Source organism: Neovison vison, chromosome 4 (assembly GCF_020171115.1).
Source record: "Neovison vison isolate M4711 chromosome 4, ASM_NN_V1, whole genome shotgun sequence".
Lineage (NCBI taxonomy): Eukaryota > Metazoa > Chordata > Mammalia > Carnivora > Mustelidae > Neogale > Neogale vison.
Genome location: NC_058094.1, coordinates 223,202,416 through 223,223,659, shown reverse-complemented (window position 1 = coordinate 223,223,659; position 21,244 = coordinate 223,202,416). Strand labels below are relative to the sequence as shown.

Below are 21,244 nucleotides of genomic sequence, written 5' to 3'. Positions count from 1 at the left end.
GCTCCTCTCTACTGGTATCTTGGCTATGGTATTGCTGACCATCTCTGCCCTGGCAGAGCTAAGAGCTTGGGAGATTGGGTGCACTTTATTACTTCTCTGCCTGTAGTTCTTACCTACCCCCAATTAACTGTATGTTATGTCTGCATCCCAAAAAACAATAGAAATTTGATGACAGAGAAGACAGAAGGAAGCTGAAATTTGGGACAGATCTGCACAGGAATGACAGAAGCATTTCAGGTTGGGAGATTAAAACTTCTGCCCAAAGGGGTAGAAAATACTTGTAGGCAAAGAAGTAGTAGTAGTAGATCATGGCTTAGTCTCAAGTCAGCAATGTCAGGGTTAAAGAAAAAAAAACAGCAGAAAATCGGAATAAGGGGAGGGGAAGATTGCTCAGAAATCAGAGTGAGCAGTGTCCCAACATCAAGGCAGGGAGCTGTCGGGTGGTGGGGGGGGGTTGGAGGAGGGTGAAATGTCCAGAGATAGCAAGATCCTAGCCTCTGGACAGTGGTTTAGTAACAGGGATCCAATCTCTGGAAGGATCCCAAGAAGAAAGACTGCCTGGACATACAAGGCAGGTTATGAGCATCTTTCAGAAACTATCAGAGGTTAACAAGTGCTACAGCGGAGATCTGTGCATGGCTGTACTTGTCAAGAGTAGATCGTAAAGAGTAAGAGGAAACAAGTAGCGGCTGCAAAGTAAGAAGGCTCAGTGATCCAAAGTGGGGTCTGTGCTGGGTTTACACAGGCCTCAAGGGAAATGTGTCAGAATAAAACACATCATAAAATTGAATAATGATTACAGTTTGGTCCCCATAATTATTTTCTGATACAATATTATCAAAAGCAAATACTTTCTGAGCGGCACCAAGGGAATCATTCTTCAGGCTGATCTCCAGTCAGTTTAAGAAGTCCCATGTCCTACACTACAACCAAGCAATCTCACTACCAGGTATTTACCCTCAGGATAAAAATGTAGTGATCCAAAGGGGCACATGCACCTGAATGTTTATAGCAGCAATGTCTACAATAGCCAAACTATGGAAAGAGCCTAGATGTCCATCAACAGATGAATGGATAGAGAAGATGAGGTATATATACAATGGGATACTCTGCAGCCATCAAAAAACCACAAAATTTGGGCACCTGGGTGGTTCAGTGGGTTAAGCCTCTGCCTTTGGCTCAGGTCATGATCTCAGGGTCCTGGGATCGAGTCCCGCATCGGGCTCTCTACTCGACAGGGAGCCTGCTTCCCCTACTCTCTCTGCCTGCCTCTCTGCCTGCTTGTGATCTCTCTCTCTGTGCGTCAAATAAATAAATAAAATCTTTTAAAAAAAAGTTTTTTAAAACCACAAAATTTTGCCATTTGCAATGACATGGATGGAACTAGAGGGTATTATGCTAAGTGAAATAAGTCAATCAAAGAAAGACAATTATATGATCTCGCTGATATGAGGAATTTGATAAACAAGACAGAGAATCATAGAGAAAGAGAGGGGAAAATGAAACAAGATAAAACCAGGGAGGGAGACAAAACATAAGAGACTCTTAATCTCAGGAAACAAACTGAGGGCTGCTGGGGGCAAGTGGGGTGGGAGGGCGGGGGTGGCTGGAGGAGGGACACTGGGGAGGGGACGTGCTATGGTGGGAAAAAAAAAGAGAGAGGTCCTATGTAGCTCTCCCAGAACCTGTGGGATCACTTTTTCCAAGAGGCTCATTTCTACAACTAATTATAACAAAGCACCAGCTAACTCAAAAGCCTATATTGTTCACAGATGGAACGGCTCAAATTGCTTAGAAGTCATGAAAAAAACAAAGATAGATAAATAATTGTCAGTGGTACTATCTCACAGTCTCAAGTCTCTGGTTAATGATCCCAGGTAAGCATCTTCATAAGGGAGGGGGGACTGGAGGGGAGGTTTTAATCCGATGATTTTATTTTGTGTCCTTTCTGATTCTGAAAGCAACCCATCTCCAATTACTCCATGCCAAAACTATTTTAACTATTTAAAACAGAATTATATACTCAGTGGAAAAATACCTAAAATATCTAAATTTGATGTGATGGTTCGTTTTATGCGTCAACCTCACTGAGCCACAGGGTGTCCAGATGCGTAGTTAAACATTATTCTGGGTATGTCTGTGAAGGTGTTTCTGGGTAAGATTAACATTCGAATCCAGAGACTGAGTAAAGGCAATTCCCTCCATGTGGGTCAGCCTCAACCTATCTAATGAAGGCCTGAACAGAAGAAAAAGGTGGAATGAGAAAGAATTCCCCCCTCCGGCTGACTCTCTTTAAGCCAGGACACGGGTCTTCTCCTGTCTTCAGACAGAACTGAAACATCAGCTCTTCAGTCTTGAACCTATGAGCTTGAGTCTTGAACCGGCTTTCAGACTGGATCCTAGACCACACGCTCTCCTGTGTTCTCGGGCTTTGAGACAGGTGGTGGACCTACACCCCAGGCTCCTGCGTCTCCAGCTTACGGCTACAGATTTTGGGACCCCTGAGCCTCTGTAACTGTGTGAGTCCATTCCTGCTCATCAATCTTTCTCTCTTTATACATCCTATCAGTACTGATTCTGTGGAGAACCTTGGCCTATTATCAGCAGATTTATTATCTCTTTACTACATAAATCTATATTGGTTAAATTCACCAATTACTCATCCATCAGAGAAGTTTCAGTCCTTAAAACTTTTATGAAAGGCAAAGAAAAAGGGCCTTAGGCAAAGCCTGTTTGCTCCTGTACCCTCTCTTCTCTTGTTTTGGAAACATCTTCAAATATATCCATATATAAAGTTTGGGGTTCCAGAGCTCTGTTTTCTGCTGGTCTTGTATAATTCATTTTTATTCTTATAGTCTGTAGAAGTAATATCTGATTTTCCCCCCTTTGATTAGTTTATTTGTTCAGTAAATTGAAGCTTTTAAAACATGACCTGGTCCCTATTGGGAGTTTTTACCTCCATTTTATCCACCTAAGCTTACTAGATTTTATCCTCTCCTTGCAATTCTTAAAAATTATTATACACACATACACACAATCATGTTTTATTCATCTTCCCTGAAAAAGGCACAGAATATTTTAAAAGGTCCAGAAACACTGTAGAAACTAGAGTAGGTATGGTATCCTGGAGTGTGATTATAAATTAAAATGTCCCCTTTGCTTCCTAAAGAATAAGTCAATAACTAATACCACAAAACTTTCCCCCCCAGCCTCTTTCTGCTTTCATGTCGGAATAGAATGCTTCTATTGATGTGAAAATGCACCAGCATGCACTGAAGTATAATTAAAGGTAGATTTCCACTCAGCTTGCATGATGATAGTACAGCCACGTTGGGAATTGAAATATAATAAAAAGTCAGCTAGGTGAAGCTACCCGGGAGCAGCATAGCATTCACTCAAATGCTTTTCACTTGGTACCATGTGGCTCTCACAGCCAGTGTGTTTGTGAATTGGGGAGAAAAATATCAGCAAATGGTGTTGTAGATTTGTCCAAGGTTATCTATATTTAATCTATGTGATCTGTGTCTATAGACCTACATGCTTCTCACTTTTGTCTTTTACTTAACCAGAGGAGGTGTGCTGGCCAGGCACAAATCTAGATTCGGAATCAAAGTGAGCAGGGAGCTCTAGGAATCCGCCCTCCCCAGGCTCCAGGCTTTCTCAGAATCCAGAGCCATATTGTCTTTCACATCAGGCTCCATTTGTTACGTAAATGCCATTAAGGGAATTACATTGGAGCTCACTGTTTGAGGACAAACTTTTTAAAAATCGACTATCTGCTTCTAATTAAGTAGAGAAACTAGAATTTTTGAATCGATATAACTTTGTCTATGTAATTTCCATTCATAATGTGGTTAACCATTATACTTTTTGGAATATCATTTTATCCTCAATTATTTTATAGTACACCTTTTTTGTTTTGTTTTGTTTTAACAGTAATTGATATTTATTGTAGAAAATTTGGGTATTATGGAAAATGTATTAAGATGTTAGTAATGAAAAAATGTTAGTAATGGGAACAATCATCCACCAATTAGAGATAATTAGTATTATTCAGATTTTTTTTTTCCATTCTGAACTGCTTTTTAGCTACCTATATATTTCTAATAATAATATTGGGATCATATTCAATACAAATTTCATTAACATATTAATTCACCATATTATATTTCCAATGGTATTAAATTTTATTTGAGAAACAGGATTTCTAATGACATAATAGTGCTCCATTTGACAGTACAGCTTTTAAAGGCATCTCTTCATTTAAAACACCTACCTAGTTTGTTTTCTATTACTTTTATTATTTTATATACGTTATGATAAATATCTCTGTGTACTTCTTTCCTTAGAATCAGAATGATACAAATTTAATACTCAAGGTGAATGATATTATTTTAAGGCTTCCATTAATTATGGTTTTAATTTGAATTAAGGAATATAATATACACTACTAAATAGGTCTCCAATCATTTTGCATTGTAAAAAGTAAACCACTTGAAGTATGTGAAGTATGCCTAGATAAACATATTTAATTTTTAGGTTGTAAAAATCCCTTTTCTTTTTTAAAGGTTTTATTTATTTGCCCGAAAGAGAGCATGAGAGGGAGAATGAGCACAAGCGGGAGGAGTGGCAGAGGGAAAAGGAGAAGCAGGCTCCCCGCCGTGCTAGGAGCTTGATGCAAGGCTCTATCCAAGGACCCTGGGATCATGACCTGAGCTGAAGGCAGAACCCAAACTGACTGAGCCACCCAGGTGCACTGAGTTGTAAAAATTCACTTTAAGAAATCCTGAAATAATATCTGCAGTTTGAAATCAGAGAGCTGAAAATCATATCTCAATAAGGAGAACACAAAAAACAGTACTGCAAACTAAACATTTTTTTTTTCTTATGTGATGAAAAAGAAACCAACCTCATGATGCAAGTTATCACGGAACTTTCAAAATTGGTATGAATTAATTCTTTCCAGAATTAATGTACTAACTACATTTTCAAATGTTCATAAAATCAAGAGAAGAGATACTCTAATTGCTTAGGATAGATTGTGCCAGGAGCAGTTCCAGGGAAATGCATTTGCCAACAATGAACTGGAAACATGCCAGTATTTACCACCCAGTTCCCCAGCTATACCAGAAGCCAAGAAAATGTCTACTCCTTCTGTTATGTTCTGAATGTTTGCATCCCCCCCTACAAACTCATATGTTGAAATTCTAATGCCCAGGGTGATGGAATTAACAGGTGAGGCCTGTGGAAGGCGCTTGGGTCATGAATTGGAGGCCTCATGAATGGGTTAGTGTTGTTACAGAAAGAGACCCCACAGAGCTCTCTAGCCCCAAAGACAGCTAATGAAAATAGCAGTCTGGGACTTGGAAGACGGCCTTCTTTAGCAGAATTCAACTACGTCAGGGTGGAATTCAACTACGTCAGCACCCTGATGGCAGGTTTCTACCTTCCAGAACTCTGAGGAATAAATGTCCGTTGCTTAAACCATCCAATCTATTTTGGAACAGGAGCCCGATTAGACTAAGACATCTTCCCTTAACACACCCAAATGCAACTCAAAAGATACACAAAGGACACTGTAATAAAACAAAAATAAAACAAGGCCTTACAAAGATTTTCTGTAGAGACAGAAATACAAACAGAGATGATCTTTACTGAATACAGGTTTCTGAGGCAGTGCAGATGCTGAAAGTCATTCTAAAACCGAAGCAGTATCTACATAAACAAACAAGGTTCTAATACTTCAGCTAGAAAACAGCTGATTTAGAAGCAGTGCATTTTCTGAATGCCTTTTCTAAAAGGCTTTGTTTATATGGATAGAAACTGATTTTTTTTTCCAATAGGTAAGAAAAATAATTAATAGAAATCACTTCCCTTCCACTATATAAATACCGAGTCACATTTTATGACCTTATTAATATGAGTAGACCACAACATTAGAGTATTATTGTAAACATCTGTGCATAATTTAATGGCATAAAATTTAGGAATTTTGCAGTAAAAACCTTATTTTAAATGGTAGGTAGGTTTTTGTTTGTTTTTTTTTTTTTAATATACATCAAACGTACTTTTTTACTACCATTATAATATTGTAATATTGTTCCTGGAAGCTACATTTAGTTTCCCAAAATGAACTGACAGTGTAAATACCTCCAAGCAACTAGAACTTTAAAAAATTCCAACTCCTCAAATGAGAAGACAGATCTGTAGGTCAATGTTTTCTAAACCATAGGTCACAACTTGTTTTTAGGTCATAAAATCAGTTGATGGGTCATGAAAAATTTAATGGAAAAAAAGAGAAATAAAACCATAAAAACAGTAAGAGTGCATCTAAAGCAGCAAACTGAGTTTCAGTAGGTACTGAGTGCAATATAAAATGTTTTCTTTGTTTCGATCAAAATCATTTAAATCTGGGAGATCTTATGCTAAATGATATAAGCCAGATACACAAAGGCAAATACTGTATGAGCTCACTTTTATGTAAAATCTGAGAAAAGGAAAATTCATAGAACCAAAGAGTAGAATGATCGTTGCCAAAGGCTGGAGGGTGGGATAAATGGGAAAATGTTGGTCAAAAGGTACAAACTTTCAGTTACAAGTTCCAGGGAATCTAATGTATAGCAATGGTGATTATACTTAATAATACTGCACGTAGGGGCGCCTGGGTGGCTCAGTGGATTAAAGCCTCTGCCTTCTGCTCAGGTCATGATCCCAGAGTTCTGGGATCAAGCCCCACATCAGGTTCTCTGCTCGGCGGTGAGCCTGCTTCCCCCCACCTGCCTGCCTCTCTGCCTGCTTGTGATCTCTGTCAAATAAATAAATAAAATCTTTAATAATAATAATAATAATACTGCACTGTATACTTGAAATTTGCTAAGAGAATAGATCTTAAGTGTTCTCACTGTGTATTGCACACAAACACACACATATACACAAAAAGTGTTAATTAACTTGACCGTGGTAATTATTTCACAATGTATTACATACACATTAAAAAAATCACATTATACAATCTGTACAACATGTAAATATATGTAATTTGAATTTGTTAATCCTACCCCAAAAAAGCTGGAAAAACAAATTTTAAAAACCCCAAATAATTTTTAAAACACAGTTCTAGGGCGCCTTCTCCAGGGTTCTGATCTGAATGTTAAACAGTATGTTGAACGAACACGTTATCCATCCGACCCTTTTAGTACTTTTCTTCCCCTTTACTACTTCCTTAAAGTCAAAGGAAAAGGATAAATCTAAGTATCATTCTAAATAGAAATAAATATAATGAGATGTGTAATAAAAGTTGATTATTGTGACTTGGAAAATATTTTCACAGAAAGATAACCCACTCTGCAAAGTCAAGGTTACTCAGAGTTTGACTGAATTTTACAAGCGGAGTCTACTGTCAAAACTAAGGAGACCTGAAATCAATCACAACATAGAGGGGAAAAATACAAGGAGGGTGAAAAATATATTGAATACTAACTTATAGGCTTTAGTTTGACTTTATCAACAAAGAACAATGTTGTTCAAGACAGAATAAAAAGCCTTTTGAACCGCTTAAATTAGCTTCATCTCGGACCACAGAACTTACTCACTAAAAATAAAACCAAGTTACAAGTACTTACTGACAGGCACTACCTGACTGTCTCTATAACGACTTCTCGATACACTACTGAACAGTGTTTACGTGTACGTGAGTGCATTGCACATGGAAATGCTAGCAGTGGCTGCTTTCTTCTTCTAAATTTTGTGTATCTTCTACATTTTTACAACCAAGCTATTTTAAAAATAAAGTAAAAAGGGACTGACAGACTTCAGTGTTTACGCTGCTGCTAAGAATAAGGTAGACATAATACAGAACTATTTCCCTTTGTTAAAGCAAACATTAGTACCCTCAGTTAACTTAGCTTTCTAAATTATTTTCTCAGTATTGCTACTTACACTAAGTTACTCATATATTTAATTGAATTTGGTAAAGTACCTTTAAATACAGATGAAAACTGCCTTCTATGGACTCCATTTATATTTACAGGATGGATGAATGAATGTAGTCATATAATGGATTCCTTTGTTCTTTCTTTCCTTTATTTTTTAATAAACACAGTATAAATGAATATAAGATACAACTTTAAAAAATGTATGTGCATCTATATTTACTTATAAATCTTTCTGACACTTGAGCAATGATAACTGTTAAGATCATGGTTTCCACTCTGTGTATAGGAAAAATAAATATTTGGAACAGTAAGGTATTTTCATTAAAATATGTAAGACCAAGGTTACCGACATGTTGAGATTTCCTATCAGTTTCCCTTAATTTGCACAGATTCTTAGCTAAATTAAAAATTTCTCAAGTCCAGTTTTCTCATACTTAAGCAAATTTGTTAAGGTAAATTAGTAATTGCATATTAGATTTCTTTCTTGTTTCTTCCTTTTAGTTTTTCATAAACATAGCTTAAATTAGATGAAAGCATCTTAGAGTCTTAAATTAGACCAGATTAAATTAGGAAATGTTTATTGATCAATATTTATGGTCCTATTATTTCCATTATAATGGTTCCTGTTACATGGAAAACCACCAGAAATTTGGGTTTGTTCAGAGAAAGTCAAGAGGGAGGGAGACCTTCATACTTATATTTTTATGTTTTTAGTCATTAGAAAAGAATCATTAATCATAATAAAATCTAATGGGATGTTTTTCAACTGTGGTAAATATTTGTATGTGTATTTGTTTTATGTGTTTTTCTGCTCTCTCCAGATATTTTCTATTTGCTCTAAATCTCCCCAGGTGAGTTTATACTGGAAAGCAGTGATAAAATATGGCTGATCAATCATTTTGACTCCAAACATTCAGGGGAAAGCAAAACTAACAAAGCAAAAACAGAAAAAGCAAATCTCTAGGTACACAATGGCTTTTGAGTTCAATAATTCAGACACACCTCTGATATCATGGTCCCTGTATCTTCCTTGAATCCTTCTCAGTAACAGTCTATACAACCATGCCCTAAAGACACACAAAGTCTATTTCATGAGAGAACACAGATCCTTCAGCAGGAAACATTCTGTTAGTGAACACCAGATTAAAGGGCCACAATGTTAACTCCACAAACCTTCCCAGAACACCTCTACTGTACAGGTGCTCTTCCATATGCTAGAACAGAAGAACAGGCACAGCCTATGCCCTCAACGAGCTGACAGCCTACAGGGAAATGACATGGACACAGACAGTGTAACGTGTTAGAAACCGTATCGAGTTTCTAATGGTGACCCAAGTGAACATGGAATATTTTGACATCAGTAAGCAGCCATGCAACTGAGAATTTTTTTATTATGAACTTCCTCTCTCAGTATTTAGTACTTTTGTACAAGCTGCTCAGTTAATGTTAATTTTCTCTATCTTCTAAGTAGTTCTTCACAAAATAAAAACATCTACTGCAAGGAATATCTAAAGACATTTGATGAAAACTTTTAGTCTTTAAGAGTTCCCTGTCATGACTACTTTTTGTCTGCAACATCTCACTTTGCTATCCCAGCTTTCTCTGTATCATATTAATCAAAGAATATCCCAAAGTTGCTACGTTTGTTCAATTAACAACAGTATTCCCCAAGCCTCAGTTTATTATATCGCTGTGAAGTCAATTTTAAAAATTACCCTGTCAAACCCAGACAGTCCTCTCTCAGTTGATCCATACATCTTTTCATTCCTCTTTGCACTTACCTCTTGTTGTTGTTTTTCCCAAAAATCTGCATAAATTTAGAAATCACTTTGAGGTTTTGATTCAAGCAGTTGCATATACCTTTAAAGTCATAATTAAATTAATTTATACTTGCTACTAATAGTAAAAGGTATTCGAACGTCCATAAAGTCAAACGGTACCAGGCACTCTTATGTCAGTAAAATAGACATTCTTTATAAACATAAAATATTCCCCTAGAGTATTGTGCATGGCCCTATTAATGTGAACTAGCGTGTCTCAGCAAGGGAAGATCTTGGTGCTCTGAGACAATCTCAGCCAACTTTCTTCCTCGCCCACCCCTCACCCTCTTGAGCCAGTTTTCAAGATTCTCTTATTCAATCACTACTCCGGCCAGGCAAGTAAGAATCTCACACCAAGTCTGAATCCAAACAACCTCGAGGACGCAACACCAACAAAACAAAAGCAACGTTAGCTGTGGGAATCCTAACAGCAGTTTCCGAAGCAAACAGCAAACCGACTTCACTAACCTGAGGAGATGTCTATTTGGCTCATCTTCGTCTGCGTGACATTGATGTGAACACCAACTTTGCTTTCCGTGAGGTCAACCTCCACATTGCCCAAATTATCTGCAAACTGACTGAAAAGCAGGAGACCATTTGGGTTCCAAGTCCTGAACTGGAAACTGATGGAAAACAGGTCCTGGTTCGGCCGCCCTGGCACCTCCAGGTAACTGGTAGCGTTGAAAAAGACAGGCACGGTGTAGGGCTCCACACACGAGAAACTCAAATTTCCCTGGAAAACAAAAGAGCGTGCTTTGAGACAAATGCAAACAAAGCTAAAGGCTACGGATGTCAGTGCAGAGCCTGAGCCTGCGCCGGACGCGCAAACGCAGCGCCGCGGTGCGGTTGGGCGCCCAGACAGGCCGGCAGCACTCCGCTCGGACGGGGCGTCTAACAGGGCGCAGCAGCCGGCCGTCAAGACGAGGAATTAGCAAGAACCATCTACCATGGAATCAACAGACTTGACAGCCTGATGGGATGGGATGTGTCCCTGTGTGGTGGGCGTGAGCGCGAACCTCTGGACTTTGTAAAGAGGGCAGAAAGCTGACAATGCCTCAGCCAAGAAGGAGATGCCACCATCGTCTGCTGGATGGCCTGTGTTCAGTGTTCATTCACATAGTACTAGTCTCACGAGGAACTATGGTCATTTGGTTGTTATTTATTAATTGATAATATGGGATAAATATTCTTGGTTTTTATCCCCATACCTAATATATATGAGTTAATATTAACTGGGTAGCCTCAGCATAATTGTGATTATTTCAGATTATTGTTATATTAAATTCCCCTGAAGTATGCATGCATTATAATGAATTCACGCCTCTGAAAATAGTAGTATGAACGTACAGAATGAAAACAAACTTGTGATAACTGAAGCCTATTCCTTTCTTCTTACTCTCTCTCTACTCTGTTCCAAAAAATTTTGATTTTCCATTCAGACACACTAAATGTTGTATTCCAGTGCAGTACCTTCCTTTTAAAGGTCTGGAAATCTACGTTTGCTTCTGACTTCTTTTATCCCACCGTAGTATTCTGAGCAAGACAATTTGTTCACATTTTCATCTGGTCCTTCAATTACTTATTCACAACAACACGACACCACACGGTATCTAGGTTTAGACGGATCTTTCTTCCATTTCAGCACATTAACCATTACAGCCAAGGCAGGCTCTCCCTCTGAATTAATATTCAAACTAAATTTGCATTGTAGCTTCACAGGTAATTATTTTTAACTACTTACTTTTACTGATGAAAAGAACTGCCTTTGCCTAATAATTAAGATGTTATAACTGACCACATACCCGTGCTGTAGGGAATGTCTCCCAACAAAATTAAAGGTCCTTTCTGGACCTTTAAGGTGCTGAACCCAATGTATAATGAGGTATGGGCAGGGGTCATCAAGACTTTGACTGCCAGTTAACCCGTGGGCAGGACTCAGACAACTGGAGATTCCTCGGCTGTACTTGAAATGCGTGTTCCCCACACCAAGATACAGGCTTGAGCCGGAGATGTGGTGTTGAAGCTATGTGACCTGGCACTGCACTGGTGATGGCCTTCTGTATCCGTAACTGAATCCAGTTAGGGCCTCTACGTAAACTTTTAAGACGTGGCAAGCAAGTGCAGAGATGTACTCATCTTGTGGCTTCCCAGGACAAGCCTAGAAGTTCCCTTGCTTATTAAACCTGCCACCTACCAATGTGGGGTGGTAGGTCTCTTTCTTCTGTCTCCTCCTGCCTCTGGATGCTGGTTGCAGATTACACCCAAGTAGTTGTCCAAGAGACTGTGGACAAATATTAGGGAATGGGTGCGTGCATGGAGATGAGTGCAAGATGATTGTTGAATCACTTTCACCGAAATACAACCATCTGACATTTTAAAAAAATATTTTAATTATTTATTTGATAGAGAGAGAGATCACAAGTAGGCAGAGAGGCAGGCAGAGAGGGAAGAACAAGGCTCCCTGCTGAGCAGAGAGCCCGATGCGGGCCTCCATCCCAGGACCTTGAGATCATGACCTGAGCCGAAGGCAGAGGCTTTAACCCACTGAGCCACCCAGGCACCCCAACCACCTGACATCTTTTAAAGCAAATTTCCTTCATAAATATTTGTCCTTGTACAGGAGCTTACAAAATGTCCCACTTTTCTCTAGTCTGTCTAAAATGTTTATATGTACATATATTTTTGTTTAAAAGTTTATTCTAAGTCTGCTCATTCTATTTCAACAAATATGATATAGATGATTTATGCTTTACTAAATATCTTTGTTATTCAAGCTAAAATAGCACTTACAACCACAATATATTTTGCAGTTAAAGTTGCTCTAGGATTGAGCCTCCATAGTAAAATTCTTCATAATTCAGGTACCTAATGAGTGCATCTCAGGACCAACTGGGAGGTTGGGCAGAAATAATATTTTACCTCTTCTTAAAGGTGCAAAAAATAGAGAAAGTATTCTGATGATTTGGATTCTGTACCTTTTTATCTTAAGCAATGATTTCTGAGAAAACAAAAAGACCCGGTGCCGTTTTAGCCAAAGCTTAAAAGAGGGTACGTATTAATCCTCTTCTAGCGAAGAAAGCACATGGCATGTAAGGAGTCAATGACCTCGGGGGTCATACACTGTGGACCCACTCACATTCAATCATCTTGGAAAGTTATTTTTCCAGGCAAAATTTCAGGGTTTTTTTTTTTTTTCCATGTATAGCGTCTCTACTCACTTTGTAGTACTGTTCTCAGACGGTCGTAAAGGAGTATTCCTAGCACAGTGCCTGCTGCCTATAAATGGAACTATTACTATTTTTCTCTTTAGCCAATATAGTTTATGAGATAATTTCAAAGTTGAACATTTTATTCAGTACAAATTTATTATTTTGAAGAAAAATAAATGAACAAAAATTTCATGTTAAATTATTATTTTATGCCTACTAATTTTCATACCCAGCCTGAACTCCTGTTCATTCATGAAGGGATTTCTATTTATCCAATCATTTGGTGAAAACCCTAGGCTCAAATGTGGGGCAACAGACCATCAGAGCTCTTTGGGAATACAATGCAAGCACTCCTAACATTATCTACTGCCAGTGGCTCTCAAATGTGGGCCTCTGGAATCCCAAACTCTCCCAGAAACAACACGTGTAGGTTGAAGTTAATTCCTGTTCCTGGAGATGCATGGGGAACACATACTGAACTTCTCAGCTGTTGTCTTTCAGTGGTCCTAAGAACTGTCAAAGGGAGGCAGGTATGCTAGAGTGTTCTTCAATTTTTGCTCTCCTGTTTGAAATAGTTAAATCTAGGAACGACTCACAGCAGAGCTAGAAGATCACTATTAAGTCTACACCATGGCTTTCACTATCCAGTGGTAGTCGATTCTTATTCAACTGCCTATACTTAGTATGTTTTGGGCTTTCACAAAAACTGTATTTATCTGGATGAGTTATCTTTGGAAACAAAGAAATGAATGTGGTAAAGTTCCCGGATATAATAATTTTAAAATATAGAATTAGATGACACACAAGAAGTGGAGAGTCCTATATGATAAGACATCTGGAAACATGACGCTGCCAATTTACAGGCTGAACTTCAGGGACAAAACAGACACCGAGGAATGCCTGAGCCACGTCCCTCTGATATGGGGAATCCAGAAACACTGGGTCAAAACCCTGTGCCCCATCTAAGTAAAACTTACCATCTACTGTAAGCTAATTTAACTCAAAAATCATTATTCACTTTCAGAGTATATCCACTATCTACTTTTTTAGGTTATTCTCAAGTTAGTTTTACACTGTGAGCCCAACATAAGCATGATGGCAAATGCTATGACGACGTTGTTGTTCAACACTCCAGAAAAAAACAAAATTTCTTTGATTTTTCTATGAACCGCTATTTTGGAGTGAACAATCTTACCACATTTGAGGGCTCTAGTTTCTTCCTTCTCGCGAGATCAGTTATGTTGATACCATTGTAATTAATGCTTTCCATGCAGCCTTTGAAGTTCTTTCTACTGCTGGAACTTGGCTTCCCAGAGAAAGGTACGCCTCCAAAGGTTATCTTTGAGAAAAGAAAAAAATGTAAATATTCACACTGTATTCAACTTAAAAAATATTCACAATAAATTAGACAAAACTATTAATACAACCAAGGTCAGTTATACAATCAACGTCTGTATATCTCTCCCAGAATATACAGACAATTTTTTCTGCCTCCAAAATCTGTTGCATATTAATTATGCTGTTATGGAAGTATACAACAGTATTATTAATTCTGTAAATCAGACTATTAACAAGAAAATAGCAATAATCTTTTGTAGCCACTCAAAAGCATTTCATAAATTTTCCTGAAATGTTTTAAAAAATTTTATTTAGCAGCCTTCTTTTATTGCATAATACCAAAAACACGTTTTTATGAATATCAAAGACATACTACTAATAAGTGCTTCTAGTCATCATGAGATAAGCCAGTACTAATTTAATACAATGATAAACCCTATACTATGTAGACTTATTTTAATCTAAATGACCATTAAAGTCAAATAGTCACTAGACTAATTTTTAATATAGAAAATAGTTCAAAAAGTCTCATTACTACATTGTTTAAGAACATATTAGGAGATGGGGGCTTTTATTTGAGCATTACAGGCTTAGAGATATCATAGGTCTTCTGAATCCTACGGAGTAAGATGGATGCCCTTTACTGTGATTCTCTGTCTACTATCACCTATAAACAGAGAGGATGTCTTTTTCCTTACATCTCTGGCCAAATTACAGTGCCATAGTGTCAATTTCCTATAATACAAAATTATATTTAATATACGTATTGCCATCATGACATTTACTGGTAATAGTGAAATAGTGGTAAATAAATCTAAATGCTAACCAGAGCTGCAATACCAAGATATATAAACCAGATGTTATTTCTCTTTTAATTATTATTCAATGTTACCATTATCAACTTTTCCTATAAAACTTTGAAAACGAAAGCAATAGTTAACACATTTTTGAATATCAAGACTTCATATTTGAAACACAGGCACAGATCTTTCTGTTCTAGGAGGCCATTAGCAAATTATGTTCTTTTATTTAGTGTCATGGCATTTTAGATGCTAAGTTTTTGTGGAAAAAAGCACAAATTAATGATAGTTTATGAGATAATATAAAATAATAAAAGGCCTCACTTAAAATAAAATTTGTTAATAATGGTTAGTTGAATATGTATTATTTGCCATAGAGTTTATATATGAAAGAAAACTGAAAATAAATATATAAAAAAGAATTAAGAAATGACAAAAGGAAAATCATACAGTAATCTAAAATAGTAGAATTATTAGGAAAATATTTTCAAGGGGCTCTAAAATGAACTTATTAAGTACTAAATAAGTATACATAATACCAAAGGTAGAATTACTGATAATTTATAATTATGTGGAGTGCTTTATTTCCTGCCTACAGTTCATGTTACCAATTCTTTCCCAGTTGATGGTAATAAAAATCTATGCTTAACAACATGCAGCATCAAATTTTAAACATTATTACTAAATACCAGTTTAAACATACTGTCTCATTCTTTCTCCATGTGCTGTCAGGATGATGATTAAAAACACTCCTATGTTTCCCTGCTTTGAGCAACCCTCAGCACAAGTCCTCCATCACCGTCAGAGGTGCCCTAGTGAAGCAACACAGGCTCGGTTTACCAGAATTCCTGACAACTAAGAGCTGTGGGTTCAAATCCCAATTCCTAATGTAGCTAATCCTATGAAAATAGGTTGCCGCTTCTCCTGATAATGTATTTTCATCAGTAAAATGAAGTATCTGGGCCACAAAATATTTCCTGAAGTTATAATTATCCAGAAAGAAAAAAAGTTGTTGCAATCGTTAGATTACTCACCAGAAACTCATATAACTCATACAACTGGCTTATTAATGACATTATCATTCAATAACAGCCCTGAGTTTAATGAAATAATCACGTTGACTCTTTTGTTAGCTACCGAGAGTTTACAAAATGTGGCCGAGATGGCTAGATACTTCTCAATGTCCTTTTTCCCTACCTTCTTTAGGAAAATAAGAATGCTTTTCAGCTGTGCACACTGCAGCCAGGATACCACATTACCAACCTCTCTGAATCCAGTTTTGGTCTTGCAAGATTAAGACTGTGTGGCTCCAAAAACTATAATTAAAAGGGGAAGGGAGCACAACCTTCTTGACTCTTCCTTCCCACTGGAATGCAGGACGGAACGGGCACAGTCATCTGGGGAGTGATGTGCGATGGGACTGGAGCGCAGCAAGGTAAAAGGAGGCTGGGGTCTTAGTGACCATGATGCTGCCATTTGAGCCGAGGGCTCCCCGCCTACAACTGCCTTTTATATGGCGGAGAATAAAGGAGCATCTGTTACATGCGGTCTAATTAATCATAACTGATACATATGGTCATTTCTATTACTTCCTATCGCCTCCTCATATAATAATGCTATGACAAATGTGCTATTACATTAATTTTCCAAAAGGGGACTATAAGGTGTCCACTGTCACACAACCAGTGAGGAGCAAAGGAGGACTCAAACCCAGGACTTTTGTTCCAGTCTGAGCCATGCAACTGATTCTCTACAATCCTCCCCAGTTTCTTTCTAAAATCCTAGCCTAGTTCTACAACTATCAGGGGGCATTTCCTTCCACTACCTCCCAAGCAGAAATGTACTGCAAAGGCAATGGCATAACATCCACAGGGTCTATCCTGGAATTTAGCTGAAGAAAAGGGAGAAGCTGGGCCAAACATCAGTGTGCGGGTCTGCCCTTTGGCTGAGAAGAAAAATGTGTTCTCTGTTTACCTCTGTACCCTTCTCAGGGTGCCATGCCGCTAGTAGCTTGCCTGCCCGTGGCGTTTGGCACACTTCGCAGTATAATTGGGCTCCAGGAGGTGATAAGGTGAACTCTTAAGCCACCTTCCACAAAAGATGCCCACACTGAGCTAATTCAAAGGAGCAAACTTGTTTTCTACCGCCTCTTTCATGAGGTACGTCTCTAGGAATAGTGCTAGGTATTAAATTACCCCTATGGTGTGCTGAACCCTGCTCATACCAGCTCACGAGCACAGACAGTTCAACAGAGCCATTGTTAAAGACAAATTACATAGTTTCGGGTCACATTACACAAGTAGTAGCTACTAGGAACTCATCTCTCTATTTTCATTAGTAGGTAGAATCTTGAGATTCCTTATAGGTCTACATGTGACGGGAATACCCTATCACAGTGTGGTATAATAGATTTGGTCTTTGTTCCCAGTTCCTGGGAGCCCCTAAAACCCTTGGAATGTCCTGGGCTATAGGAATGTTTTCAGTTATTCGTAACAAGCCTCCTTTGAGCTCTGAGTCTAGTTACTACATGGACGAGTGAGACAGGTGTGTGTGAAAACATGGAGGGACTGACTCAAGTCCAAGGACTCCGGGTTCTTTATCAGTAAATCGGACTTTCTTCCCAGTGTCTCCCTCTAACAGTGTCTCAGGCGCTGTCATCTACAGCTCAGGTTCTCAAAGGTGGTGATGTATATTCATGGGCTTCAAAGTGTCCGTGAAACTGCTGACCCTGAGTGTGTGCAGGAATATGCATGAGCTCCATCACAGACTCAATACACTCTATGACCCCAAATGTTTAATTCTGTTTTCTGAAAACTGGAATTGCGTTTGCCCAAGGATTCCCTCATCTGTCCTATGGTACTTCAAAAGTTTATTAATGGAAGGTGAATAATTCATCTTTAAGTTCTCTCATACAGTGGGAGATAAGCCACCTAAGCCAAGAAATGTACTAATTTAGAAAAAAAAAATAAAACTTCTAGGATTTTCATATTCTTTCCCTTGCAACAATCATTACGTTTTAAGGAGATTTTTTGGGAGGTACAGTTCTTTTCTGATAAGCTTACATTTATTTTAATGTTAAGATCGCAATATCAGGGTTTATATAGCATAATCTATTTTAAATTCCTATTTAGGAATATATATAATATATTCACCTCACAGGAAATTTAGAAATTATTTAAGTATATAAAGAAAATAAACACAGTTGTAAATCCTAACTTTTTCAATTACCTTATCGTGAGCCTATTTCACGTTTTTAAAAATTCATGTAAGATACTGATTAACACATATACGTGTGTATGTATACAAACAACTTCAAAACTGAGGACAAGGCACACTGAGTTTGCACAGGAAATTCATAGGGTCACAGCCACCACACACTTTCTATTTTTAAAGGATATGCAAAATACTGACACGTCCTGGGCATTATGGGAAACACTAGCCTGAGCTAGTTCACCATTCCAACAACCTGCTACACTGCTTTTAATGATTTCCTGCCCTAGTGAAGGTGGGTTTTTTAAATCATTTCTCTCATAAAAACATGTCACATAAAAGTAAAAGTGGAACAGAAGATGAAGATGGCAGTCAAATCTGATTCCAAAATCTGAGGAGTTGTACCACCAGGGACACTCAACCCATCAGCAAGTAATCACTGTTATTTGAAGAACTAAATAAAATATATTTTTCATTTATTTTATCTGTATTTTTTAATAGTTACCGAGAGGTTAAGACAAACATTTATTAAGGTGTCTGACTCTAACTATTACAGAATGGTCTAGGACAGCTGTGGAAAAATTAGTAACACCGTGAGGGTCCCATGAAGTAAGAAAGTTTAGAAACCCCTCGCTAACTAGTATTTCATCCTATTTATCTTCCTGCTATGCTCTTTTTGTTCATTTAGTGTTATCCCTTTTCTCTAGGAATATATAACACTGTGATGAACATCTTGAAGAACTCTTATCTCTATATTTGATTAACATTTTTGGTGGGCATTTTAAGGTTGAACTGCTCTCTAAATAATTTATTAAAAAACCTGAAATGCCTATCTGTTTAATACAGGAATATACAGTTTTTAGGGGACCAATATGATTATTTTTTGACCTTTGATCATTTGGAAGATAAAATATGTCCTTTTATTTATGGACAACCTCTTAAAATATTCTATATTTTACTTTATTTCTTCTATGATAATTATATCTGAGAAAATAGAACCCGACAAAAGAACCATCTATAGTCATGAAGTCATAAATGACAATATAAATCAGAACTCAGGATTTCTTAGTCAATCTTTTGTAACAAATATTAGGCAATGCTGTATTTATAATATATTATCTATTCTCAAGAATAATAGATGATTTATACCATCATCAACTACCAATGGAAAGATTACAACTTATATTTGTTCTGGACTTAATAAACGGCCCTGCTGACATGATAAATGGTCTGCTCCCTTTAAATGATTACTTCGGTACCAAGATTTTTAAAATATTTCAAAGACTCATAATTACAAACTTAGAAATGAATAAAATGACAGTGTTCATAGATTAGGCCCTCAAGTTGAAGGACAATTTTTCTTTGGAGAATAAAACAAATGGGGCAGGCAGGCATGTGACTGAGAAGGACACAAAGACCCGGTAGGAGACCGAGGCAGCCACTCAAGACAGAGGACAAGGGCGTGTCCCGCAGCTCACCTCGTAGTCCAGGTCCAGGTAGTCGAACTCGCCGTTGGTGCGGAAGTGCTGCACGCCCCTGTCCAGGGTGAGGTTAATGCTCCGGCCCTGGCGCTCAATGACCACGGAGTGCCAGTGGTGATCATCCAGAAGACTCCCGGTCGTCACGGACGTGTGGCCGTAGATGGGGCCGAGCTGGTTGCTTCCTGAGCCATGGAAGGAACAGAAACGAGGCAGTGACACCACAGCGACTCTGCGCAGCGGCCAGCTTCCATCGGGGCCATGGGCTGGCGCGCCACTCAAGTCCTGTCCACGGACGCGAGCGTGGGGGATCCCGCATGGAACTATCCTTAACAATAGATTCATATTCAAAATACATAAAAGCTATTAAAGATGAAAAACATCTCCTCTAAAAAAATAGAAAAAAAGAGAATGAGGTTTCTTCTTTTTTTTTTTTTTTTTTTTTTTTTTTTGTTACTGTGCCATGAATTCTGCTAAGTTTGACAGGGTCCTTACAAAGTCATGTCCCACAGTGCTGGAACCCAGGGCTGGATTCTCAGGCGGACTCCACGACTGGCTTGCCCTATAATCACAGGCAAGCAGGCAGCTTCTGTGAGCTTACGCTGCCTCATGCAAGAAATGGAGAAAATCAGGGTACCAGCTTTACAGGGTTGCTATGATGATTGAAGGAATGAGTACATGCAAAGAACTTAACCAACTTCTTGGCATATAGTGAACATTAGCTAAAAGTTACCTGTTAACAGGCTTTTATTGTTGCTATTATTATTATTGGTCAAGAAAACACAGCATGACACTTTCCAGTTTTCCCTGACTCCAAAAGCAATAATTTTTTTTTTTAAGATTTTATTTATTTATTTGACAGAGAGAAATCACAAGTAGGCAGAGAGGCAGGCAGAGAGAGAGAGAGGGAAGCAGGCTCCCCGCCGAGCAGAGAGCCCGATGCGGGACTCGATCCCAGGACTCTGAGATCATGACCTGAGCCGAAGGCAGCAGCTCAACCCACTGAGCCACCCAGGCGCCCCCAAAAGCAATAATTTTAACCACAATGCAATATTTAACGGCATAAAAAATTAACTCAAGTTATATTTTAAAATAAAAACTTGCAAAAATATGTATGAAGCATTAATCTAGCTTTGGAAATAGATTTCCATGGCAACAAGACTATAAATGAGTGTGAAAGGTTGTGAGAATCCCAAATGTTTACTCAGGTCATCTCTGGAAACTGTTTACATGTTTTATACTTTCTTCTATTTTGTCTAATCAAGTATTGCTTTTCATGGTCAAGTAAAATTAAGTGCTATAAAAATACAACATGGTTTCAGAATAAATAGTATCACAGAAACAGGAGAAACACACAATTGATTAAGGCACTGAATTATTTCCTATTTTTTTTCCCCCACATTTAGGATACTACTGCTGCCTATACCTGACATTTTCTATGTCTTTTCTCGATCA

At 38.0% G+C, this 21,244-nt stretch overlaps 1 protein-coding gene across 1 annotated transcript in view; it reads right to left on the bottom strand.

Moving 5' to 3' along the window:
* Positions 1-21,244, bottom strand: part of CNTNAP2 (contactin associated protein 2) — a 1,943,304-nt gene that overhangs the window by 1,050,423 nt on the left and 871,637 nt on the right. Inside the window, exons 6-8 of the mRNA XM_044246794.1 lie at positions 19,790-19,974; positions 14,159-14,302; positions 10,223-10,487 (exon numbers count right to left, since the gene is read on the bottom strand). Of these exons, the coding sequence (XP_044102729.1) occupies positions 10,223-10,487; positions 14,159-14,302; positions 19,790-19,974 (594 nt within the window). The remainder of the gene's footprint in view (positions 1-10,222; positions 10,488-14,158; positions 14,303-19,789; positions 19,975-21,244) is intronic.